Source organism: Uranotaenia lowii, chromosome 1 (genome assembly GCF_029784155.1).
Source record: "Uranotaenia lowii strain MFRU-FL chromosome 1, ASM2978415v1, whole genome shotgun sequence".
Taxonomy (NCBI): Eukaryota; Metazoa; Arthropoda; class Insecta; order Diptera; family Culicidae; genus Uranotaenia; species Uranotaenia lowii.
The window spans coordinates 3,987,278-3,999,378 of NC_073691.1; the positions used below are offsets into that span (position 1 = coordinate 3,987,278).

General features: G+C 27.6%; 1 protein-coding gene across 1 annotated transcript in view; it reads left to right on the forward strand.

The window, feature by feature from the left end:
- LOC129738469 (uncharacterized) overlaps positions 1-12,101 on the forward strand; it is a 132,988-nt gene that overhangs the window by 58,762 nt on the left and 62,125 nt on the right. The window contains exon 3 of the mRNA XM_055729679.1: positions 6,409-6,500. Within this exon, the coding sequence (XP_055585654.1) occupies positions 6,409-6,500 (92 nt within the window). The remainder of the gene's footprint in view (positions 1-6,408; positions 6,501-12,101) is intronic.

The window sequence follows — 12,101 nt, forward strand, 5'->3', positions numbered from 1 at the left end:
AAATTAACAAAATTGACAAAATTGACAAAATTGACAAAATTGACAAAATTGACAAAATTGACAAAATTGACAAAATTGACAAAATTGACAAAATTGACAAAATTGACAAAATTGACAAAATTGACAAAATTGACAAAATTGACAAAATTGACAAAATTGACAAAATTGACAAAATTGACAAAATTGACAAAATTGACAAAATTGACAAAATTGACAAAATTGACAAAATTGACAAAATTGACAAAATTGACAAAATTGACAAAATTGACAAAATTGACAAAATTGACAAAATTGACAAAATTGACAAAATTGACAAAATTGACAAAATTGACAAAATTGACAAAATTGACAAAATTGATAAAATTGATAAAATTGACAAAATTGACAAAATTGACAAAATTGACAAAACTGACAAAATTGACAAAATTGACAAAATTGACAATATTGAAAAAATTGACAAAATTGACAAAATTGACAAAATTGACAAAATTGACAAAATTGTCAAAATTGTCAAAATTGTCAAAATTGTCAAAATTGTCAAAATTGTCAAAATTATCAAAATTGTCAAAATTGTCAAAATTGTCAAAATTGTCAAAATTGTCAAAATTGTCAAAATTGTCAAAATTGTCAAAATTGTCAAAATTGTCAAAATTGTCAAAATTGTCAAAATTGTCAAAATTGACAAAATTGATAAAATTTACAAAATTGACAAAATTGACAAAATTGACAAAATTGACAAAATTGACAAAATTGACAAAATTGACAAAATTGACAAAATTGACAAAATTGACAAAATTGACAAAATTGACAAAATTGACAAAATTGACAAAATTGACAAAATTGACAAAATTGACAAAATTGACAAAATTGACAAAATTGACAAAATTGACAAAATTGACAAAATTGACAAAATTGACAAAATTGACAAAATTGACAAAATTGACAAAATTGACAAAATTGACAAAATTGACAAAATTGACAAAATTGACAAAATTGACAAAATTGACAAAATTGACAAAAATGACAAAAATGGCAAAAATGACAAAATTGACAAAATTGACAAAATTGACAAAATTGACAAAATTGACAAAATTCCCAAAATTGACAAAATTGACAAAATTGACAAAATTGACAAAATTGACAAAATTGACAAAATTGACAAAATTGACAAAATTGACAAAATTGACAAAATTGACAAAATTGACAAAATTGACAAAATTGACAAAATTGACAAAATTGACAAAATTGACAAAATTGACAAAATTGACAAAATTGACAAAATTGACAAAATTGACAAAATTGACAAAATTGACAAAATTGACAAAATTGACAAAATTGACAAAATTGACAAAATTGACAAAATTGACAAAATTGACAAAATTGACAAAATTGACAAAATTGACAAAAATGACAAAATTTACAAAATTTACAAAATTTACAAAATTGACAAAATTTACAAAATTGACAAAATTGACAAAATAGACAAAATTGACAAAATTGACAAAATTGACAAAATTGACAAAATTGACAAAATTGACAAAATTGACAAAATTGACAAAATTGACAAAATTGACAAAATTGACAAAATTGACAAAATTGACAAAATTGACAAAATTGACAAAATTGACAAAATTGACAAAATTGACAAAATTGACAAAATTGACAAAATTGACAAAATTGACAAAATTGACAAAATTGACAAAATTGACAAAATTGACAAAATTGACAAAATTGACGAATTTGAAAAAAATGAAAAAATTGACAAATTTGACAAAATTGACAAAATTGAGAAAATTGACCATTGACAAAATTGACAAAATTGACAAAATTGACAAAATTGACAAAATTGACAAAATTGACAAAATTGACAAAATTGACAAAATTGACAAAATTGACAAAATTGACAAAATTGACAAAATTGACAAAATTGACAAAATTGACAAAATTGACAAAATTGACAAAATTGACAAAATTGACAAAATTGACAAAATTGACAAAATTGACAAAATTGACAAAATTGACAAAATTGACAAAATTGACAAAATTGACAAAATTGACAAAATTGACCAAATTGACAAAATTGACAAAATTGACAAAATTGACAAAATTGACAAAATTGACAAAATTGACAAAATTGACAAAATTGACAAAATTGACAAAATTGACAAAATTGACAAAATTGACAAAATTGACAAAATTGACAAAATTGACAAAATTGACAAAATTGACAAAATTGACAAAATTGACAAAATTGACAAAATTGACAAAATTGACAAAATTGACAAAATTGACAAAATTGACAAAATTGCCAAAATTGACAAAATTGACAAAATTGACAAAATTGACAAAATTGACAAAATTGACAAAATTGACAAAATTGACAAAATTGACAAAATTGACAAAATTGACAAAATTGACAAAATTGACAAAATTGACAAAATTGACAAAATTGACAAAATTGACAAAATTGACAAAATTGACAAAATTGACAAAATTGACAAAATTGACAAAATTGACAAAATTGACAAAATTGACAAAATTGACAAAATTGACAAAATTGACAAAATTGACAAAATTGACAAAATTGACAAAATTGACAAAATTGACAAAATTGACAAAATTGACAAAATTGACAAAATTGACAAAATTGACAAAATTGACAAAATTGACAAAATTGACAAAATTGACAAAATTGACAAAATTGACAAAATTGACAAAATTGACAAAATTGACAAAATTGACAAAATTGACAAAATTGACAAAATTGACTAAATTGACAAAATTGACAAAATTGACAAAATTGACAAAATTGACAAAATTGACAAAATTGACAAAATTGACAAAAATGACAAAATTGACAAAATTGACAAAATTGACAAAATTGACAAAATTGACAAAATTGACAAAATTGACAAAATTGACAAAATTGACAAAATTGACAAAATTGACAAAATTGACAAAATTGACAAAATTGACAAAATTGACAAAATTGACAAAATTGACAAAATTGACAAAATTGACAAAATTGACAAAATTGACAAAATTGACAAAATTGACAAAATTGACAAAATTGACAAAATTGACAAAATTGACAAAATTGATAAAATTGATAAAATTGACAAAAATGACAAAAATGGCAAAATTGACAAAACTGACAAAATTGACAAAATTGACAAAATTGACAATATTGAAAAAATTGACAAAATTGACAAAATTGACAAAATTGACAAAATTGACAAAATTGTCAAAATTGTCAAAATTGTCAAAATTGTCAAAATTGTCAAAATTGTCAAAATTGTCAAAATTATCAAAATTGTCAAAATTGTCAAAATTGTCAAAATTGTCAAAATTGTCAAAATTGTCAAAATTGTCAAAATTGTCAAAATTGTCAAAATTGTCAAAATTGTCAAAATTGTCAAAATTGACAAAATTGACAAAATTTACAAAATTGACAAAATTGACAAAATTGACAAAATTGACAAAATTGACAAAATTGACAAAATTGACAAAATTGACAAAATTGACAAAATTGACAAAATTGACAAAATTGACAAAATTGACAAAATTGACAAAATTGACTAAATTGACAAAATTGACAAAATTGACAAAATTGACAAAATTGACAAAATTGACAAAGTTGACAAAATTGACAAAATTGACAAAATTGACAAAATTGACAAAATTGACAATATTGACAAAATTAACAAAATTGACGCTAGTGGTCTTTTGAGTCAGAGCCAAAAGCTTCAAATTTTCAAAATTTCAGAGTTTGGACAAAATTGACAAAATTGACAAAATTGACAAAATTGACAAAATTGACAAAATTGACAAAATTGTTAAGATTTTCAAGACTGCAAGATTGGCAGGATTGTCAAAATTGTTAAGTGGTCAAAATGGTCATAACTGTCAGAATTGTTAAAATTGTTAGAATTGCTAAAATTTTGAAAATATTCAAATATGTCAAAATTGTCAAAATTGTCACAAATGTTAAAATTGTAAAACTGTCATAATAACCTGAATTGTCAAAATTGATAGTACACCCAAAATTTATAGAAATCTTTTTTGAAATTCTGTTCCAAAAAGTTCGCTCGTTTCTTGTCTCAAATGGAGTCGTTAAGCCATCGTATGATGTGTCCTTAAAACGCCTTATTTTTTTATTATTTAAATGTGAGATTACCTATCTAATGCTAATGGGCAACTTATTCTTGACTAGAATTTATTCCGGAGCACACCGGTAAAATGTATTGCTCACTTCAGTTCCATCCAACTAATAGCATAATTTCAACAAGCACCTTTGACTTCCACAAGAAATGGCTGGTTCTGGAAAATTGAACGGTAAAAAACAACGGAAAAACGCCCATCCACTTAGGGAACACTAGAAAAATCCGCACCATTCCTCAACTCACCAAAATCCATTACTCAAATCCTAAGCCTAGAACAACAACAGTCTGAGTGCAGAAAAAGCTTCACCAACATTTTTGGAGTTTCGAAACCAAAATGAAAAACGCAGAGAAAAACAACCAGAATACATACATACCTGAAAAAAGAAAAATGATTCCGCAGATTGGCAGCATATCCGGAGTTCGTTCTGGAGCTACATAGATATTCGTCACCCAGTCGATTATCATTTTTTCTGTCGTCCTCCTCTTCTCTAGAGCCAAACTTCCTCTTAAGCCGGAGGGAAGAAAAACTCCTCAAGCACTTTTCTTCCCTTCATCATCAGCAACAATGGTTCCACGCCCAGAAGAATGTTTGCTTCGCATTTTCCACACTTGAGATAAGATGCTCTCCGGCCCGGGAGGATGGATGAATCGATGTCCTACACTTACTTCCGGGAGGCCAACGAAACCGGATGTTAGGTGTGCGTGCTTTTGTTCCAGTGGAGAATCACCTTCAGATGGTTCTTTTCCGGGATGGCACGCCAAAAAAATACGGAGCTTTCGATGGGTTTTTTCCACTGTTTCTCCTGCTTCTGCCAGTGATTTTTAGAATCTGAAAACTAAGCAACCCTGAAAATTCAAAGTTTATCGAGGCCACCTCGACATCGAGCACATCGAGTGAAAATTTAGTTAGTTCAATGTTAGTCTTCATACGTATTAGTTGAAATAAAAGTATCTTTAAGACAGTTTAAGACGTAACACTGGGTTGAGAAAAGAATTAGAAACATCGAAATTATTATGATGAAAATTATTTTTGTGAAGTATATGTAACATGTTATCAACATTTTTGTAACGTCTTTGTGACATGTTTGTGTTATTTCTTTCAAATTCTACGATTAATTTTGATAGATTATTTTCTGGCAGTTTCCTCGCCCTTAAATAGGTGTTTTCTGGGAATTCGATCGAAATTCGAAGTTTAATCATCCCTGGCTGTCCCCCGGAAATGCTTAAACAGTTCACAGAACGTCTTATAGTAGAGTAGGTTGACAATTTCCGTGTCTCGTTGATGGCTGTCTTCGGGTGGTGCCGACATTTGGTGTGCGGGCTATCATTTGCCAACAGAGGATGTGTATTGTGTGCTACAGAAGTAGCTCCAAGGCAGGAACGGAAAAATACCCCCGAATCGTGTTTTTCGTTTGCTGATGCCATTTGCTACACTTTTTGATTGGCAGCCCATGAGCTTACATTATCTTACAGAAGAAGATCTAGGACTCGAAAGCTCACCGGGAGGATGTCTCTCGAGAAAGAGGACTCTTGTCCCTTCACATCCTTGTAAACCTCCAAACGAGAAAGGAAGGAAGTTCTTCTAGGAGAAGTCCTCACGCTAGGCGGGCACAAGTTGAAGTTCACGCGAGACGCTCCGCTGGGACCGATAAGATGATTATGTTAGAACATGCTGGCTGGCAGCAAGAGGAAATGTCACCCCCACCTCATCCCCAATTGGTGATCCTGCAACGAGACGAGGAAGTAGTAAATTGATGGGATGGATGACACCTCGCTGCCTCTGCTCAGTGCTAAACTACATTGATACGTAGTGATGAAATGTGGGCTGGTGGGTGGCCACGTGGTTCTTCCTTTTTTTTACGCCCCCTCTATTTTTCTATCGTTTCCAACAACTTCGAAACAAGGATTCTTTTCCGTTCATTAGGATGAGCGATGTGAATGTTTGAATACCTTCCTACTAGAGAAGAAGAAGATGGTTCCGATCTTCCGTACTTTAAAAAGATGATTTCCATTGAATTGTTTCGCTGATGAATGAATAATGAAATCCTGTCGTTGCGTAGTTCTCGAAGAAAAACGACATTCTCGCTATTGATTCGATTTTAATGATATTGACATTCTTTTATTTATTGCTTCTTCAATACTGAAATAAGTTAAATAATTCAACAGAACTTTATTAGAATAAGAAAACTTACTTACTTAAACTCAAAATTTCTATCGAATCATTTTTCCCCATTCTTGTTTTCAGAAATACGTTCCAAAACTGGATGGTGTTGGCATCTGTGCGATGAATCTTATGGACGATATGCAGGAATACAACCGAGGATTGTTCGTTTTGATGTAAGTAAATTATTATCTGTGTTACTGGCCGGTGTATTTTCCTTGGAGATTAGGCAGATAGAGAAAGAACACGTGTTGTCTGCTTAAAAAATTCAAGTTACAGAAACAGTAAAAGAGTTGATCAAACTGAATTACCTCGATAGATTGTTTTGATTAGCAGACCATACGCCTACTGCGTTTCACAACCCTATCGATATCTCGCAAAATATTGAACCAATACGAGTAACAATGTGAAATTGACAATTTTAAAATTTTAGACAGTTTTGACAATTTTGACTATTTTGACATTTTTGACATTTTTGACAATTTTGACAATTTTGACAATTTTGACAATTTTGACAACTTTGACAACTTTGACAACTTTGACAACTTTGACAATTTTGACAATTTTAACAATTTTGACAATTTCGATAATTTTGACAATTTTGACAATTTTGACAATTTTTACAATTCTGACAATTTTGACAACTTTGACAATTTTGACAATTTTGACAGTTCTGACAGTTCTGAAAATGTTGGCAATTTTGACAATTTTGACAATTTTGACAATTTTGACAATTTTGACAATTTTGACAATTTTGACAATTTTGACAATTTTGACAATTTTGACAATTTTGACAATTTTGACAATTTTGATAATTTTGACAATTTTGACAATTTTGACAATTTTGACAATTTTGACAATTTTGACAATTTTGACAATTTTGACAATTTTGACAATTTTGTCAATTTTGACAATTTTGACAATTTTGACAATTTTGACAATTTTGACAATTTTGACAATTTTGACAATTTTGACAATTTTGACAATTTTGACAATTTTGACAATTTTGACAATTTTGACAATTTTGACAATTTTGACAATTTTGACAATTTTGACAATTTTGACAATTTTGACAATTTTGACAATTTTGACAATTTTGACAATTTTGACAATTTTGACAATTTTGACAATTTTGACAATTTTGACAATTTTGACAATTTTGACAATTTTGACAATTTTGACAATTTTGACAATTTTGACAATTTTGACAATTTTGACAATTTTGACAATTTTGACAATTTTGACAATTTTGACAATTTTGACAATTTTGACAATTTTGACAATTTTGTCAATTTTGACAATTTTGACAATTTTGACAATTTTGACAATTTTGACAATTTTGAAAATTTTGACAATTTTGACAATTTTGACAATTTTGACAATTTTGACAATTTTGACAATTTTAACAATTTTGACAATTTTGACAATTTTGACAATTTTAACAACTTTGACAATTTTGACTATTTTGACAAATTTGACAAATTTGACAAATTTGACAATTTTGACAATTTTGACAATTTTGACAATTTTGAAAATTTTGACAATTTTGACAATTTTGACAATTTTGACAATTTTGACAATTTTGACAATTTTGACAATATTGACGATTTTGATAATTTTGTCAATTTTGACAATTTTGACAATTTCAACAATTTTGACAATTTTGACAATTTTGACAATTTTGACAATTTCGACAATTTTGACAATTTTGACAATTTTGACAATTTTGACAATTTTGACAACGCTGACAATTTTGACAATTTTGACAATTTTGACAATTTTGACAATTTTGACAATTTTGACAATTTCGACAATTTTGACAATTTTGACAATTTTGACAATTTTGACAATTTTGACAATTTTGACAATTTTGACAATTTTAACAATTTTGACAATTTTGACAATTTTGACAATTTTGACAATTTTGACAATTTTGAAAATTTTGACAATTTTGACAATTCTGACAATTTTGACAATTTTGACAATTTTGACAATTTTGACAATTTTGACAATTTTGACAATTTTGACAATTTTGACAATTTTGACAATTTTGACAATTTTGACAATTTTGACAATATTGACAATTTTGACAATTTTGACAATTTTGACAATTTTGACCATTTTGAAAATTTTGACAATTTTGACAATTTTGACAATTTTGACAATTTTGACAATTTTGCCATTTTTGACAATTTTTACAATTTGGACAGTTTTGACAATTTTGACAATTTTGACAATTGTGACATTTTTGACAATTTTGACAATTTTGACAATTTTGACAATTTTGACAATTTTGACAATTTTGACAATTTTGACAATTTTGACAATTTTGACAATTTTGACAATTTTGACAATTTTGACAATTTTGACAATTTTGACAATTTTGACAATTTTGACAATTTTGACAATTTTGATGACAATTTTGACAATTTTGACAATTTTGACAATTTTGACAATTTTGACAATTTTGACAATTTTGACAATTTTGACAATTTTGACAATTTTGACAATTTTGACAATTTTGACAATTTTGACAATTTTGACAATTTTGACAATTTTGACAATTTTGACAATTTTGACAATTTTGACAATTTTGACAATTTTGACAATTTTGACAATTTTGACAATTTTGACAATTTTGACAATTTTGACAATTTTGACAATTTTGACAATTTTGACAATTTTGACGACAATTTTGACAATTTTGACAATTTTGACAATTTTGACAATTTTGACAATTTTGACAATTTTGACAATTTTGACAATTTTGACAATTTTGACAATTTTGACAATTTTGACAATTTTGATAATTTTGACAATTTTGACAATTTTGACAATTTTGACAATTTTGACAATTTTGACAATTTTGACAATTTTGACAATTTTGACATTTTTGACAATTTTGACAATTTTGACAATTTTGACAATTTTGACAATTTTGACAATTTTGACAATTTGACAATTTTGACAATTTTGACAATTTTGACAATTTTGACAATTTTGACAATTTTGACAATTTTGACAATTTTGACAATTTTGACAATTTTGACAATTTTGACAATTTTGACAATTTTGACAATTTTGACAATTTTGACAATTTTGACAATTTTGACAATTTTGACAATTTTGACAATTTTGACAATTTTGACAATTTTGACAATTTTGACAATTTTGACAATTTTGACAATTTTGACAATTTTGACAATTTTGACAATTTTGACAATTTTGACAATTTTGACAATTTTGACAATTTTGACAATTTTGACAATCTTGACAATTTTGACAATTTTGACAATTTTGACAATTTTGACAATTTTGACAATTTTGACAATTTTGACAATTTTGACAATTTTGACAATTTTGATGACAATTTTGACAATTTTGACAATTTTGACAATTTTGACAATTTTGACAATTTTGACAATTTTGACAATTTTGACAATTTTGACAATTTTGACAATTTTGACAATTTTGACAATTTTGACAATTTTGACAATTTTGACAATTTTGACAATTTTGACAATTTTGACAATTTTGACAATTTTGACAATTTTGACAATTTTGACAATTTTGACAATTTTGACAATTTTGACAATTTTGACAATTTTGACAATTTTGACAATTTTGACAATTTTGACAATTTTGACAATTTTGACAATTTTGACAATTTTGACAATTTTGACGACAATTTTGACAATTTTGACAATTTTGACAATTTTGACAATTTTGACAATTTTGACAATTTTGACAATTTTGACAATTTTGACAATTTTGACAATTTTGACAATTTTGACAATTTTGACAATTTTGACAATTTTGACAATTTTGACAATTTTGACAATTTTGACATTTTTGACATTTTTGACAATTTTGACAATTTTGACAATTTTGACAATTTTGACAATTTTGACAATTTTGACAATTTTGACAATTTGACAATTTTGACAATTTTGACAATTTTGACAATTTTGACAATTTTGACAATTTTGACAATTTTGACAATTTTGACAATTTTGACAATTTTGACAATTTTGACAATTTTGACAATTTTGACAATTTTGACAATTTTGACAATTTTGACAATTTTGACAATTTTGACAATTTTGACAATTTTGACAATTTTGACAATTTTGACAATTTTGACAATTTTGACAATTTTGACAATTTTGACAATTTTGACAATTTTGACAATTTTGACAATTTTGACAATTTTGACAATTTTGACAATTTTGACAATTTTGACAATTTTGACAATTTTGACAATCTTGACAATTTTGACAATTTTGACAATTTTGACAATTTTGACAATTTTGACAATTTTGACAATTTTGACAATTTTGACAATTTTGACAATTTTGACAATTTTGACAATTTTGACAATTTTGACAATTTTGACAATTTTGACAATTTTGACAATTTTGACAATTTTGACAATTTTGACAATTTTGACAATTTTGACAATTTTGACAATTTTGACAATTTTGACAATTTTGACAATTTTGACAATTTTGACAATTTTGACAATTTTGACAATTTTGACAATTTTGACAATTTTGACAATTTTGACAATTTTGACAATTTTGACAATTTTGACAATTTTGACAATTTTGACAATTTTGACAATTTTGACAATTTTGACAATTTTGACAATTTTGACAATTTTGACAATTTTGACAATTTTGACAATTTTGACAATTTTGACAATTTTGACAATTTTGACAATTTTGACAATTTTGACAATTTTGACAATTTTGACAATTTTGACAATTTTGACAATTTTGACAATTTTGACAATTTTGACAATTTTGACAATTTTGACAATTTTGACGATTTTTACAATTTTGACAATTTTAACTATGTTATCAATATGGTAAATTTTTTCAATCGAGTTCAAGAAAAAGTTGGATTAATTATTTCTAAATCCCGTGATTCTGCAGTTCATCATTGATAGGTTAACAAATGTCGGTTCCAAAAGCACTTTGACTGGAAAAGCTGAAAAATTATCGCTTTCCCCGTTTTTCTGCTGAAGAACCGCTTTCCTATAGCAAGCAAATTTTCTCCATTAGTGTGTTGGTTGATAACGCGCGGACTTAATTATTACCCATTACTCATCGCTGAACTTATGGACGCCTTTAAAAGAGAAAGTGGAGGAAAAAAATCGTTTGAAAAATAGCTCAAAGTTGGAGGGTGCCTGTTTGCTATTGTTTTCCTGTCATTTTTTTCCTCTTAGAGCTCTTTACGCGAAACGCTCCTCGCTATTTTAATCCGGAAGCCATCACAACGTTGTCGTCATTAATAAGTGACGCAAACTTGCGTTCGAAAACCGGGAGACGATAGATTTTCCTAGTGGCAACACCAGCAGCTTCAGGAAGCTGCAAAAATTTAATGCACACATACACACTTCAAAGCGTCAGCTTGAAAGTTGCATAGTTAGCCCGTAGTTAGTTCCGTGTCCGGAAAATAAGTTTTGCCAAAGCTAATTAGTGTGGGATTATATTTCAATAGGAATTCGCCACCCTTCCCCTTTGGACGACTGGATGGATTGAAGATTCTTTCGGAAATTGTTGGACCGGTTTTTCGACAGGGTTTTTTCGTTCAATCAACTGATTTTTTTCATCGCTCTCAATTTTAATAGGTATTTGTATTTTCCCTCTCTACCCACCTGATACATTTCTGTTGAGGAAAATTAAAAATAAACTTCATTCAACTGATCAGAAACGATTCCATTGTCCAGAAAATTTCAAATCCAAACTTATGATGGAAAGAAATGAACGGTT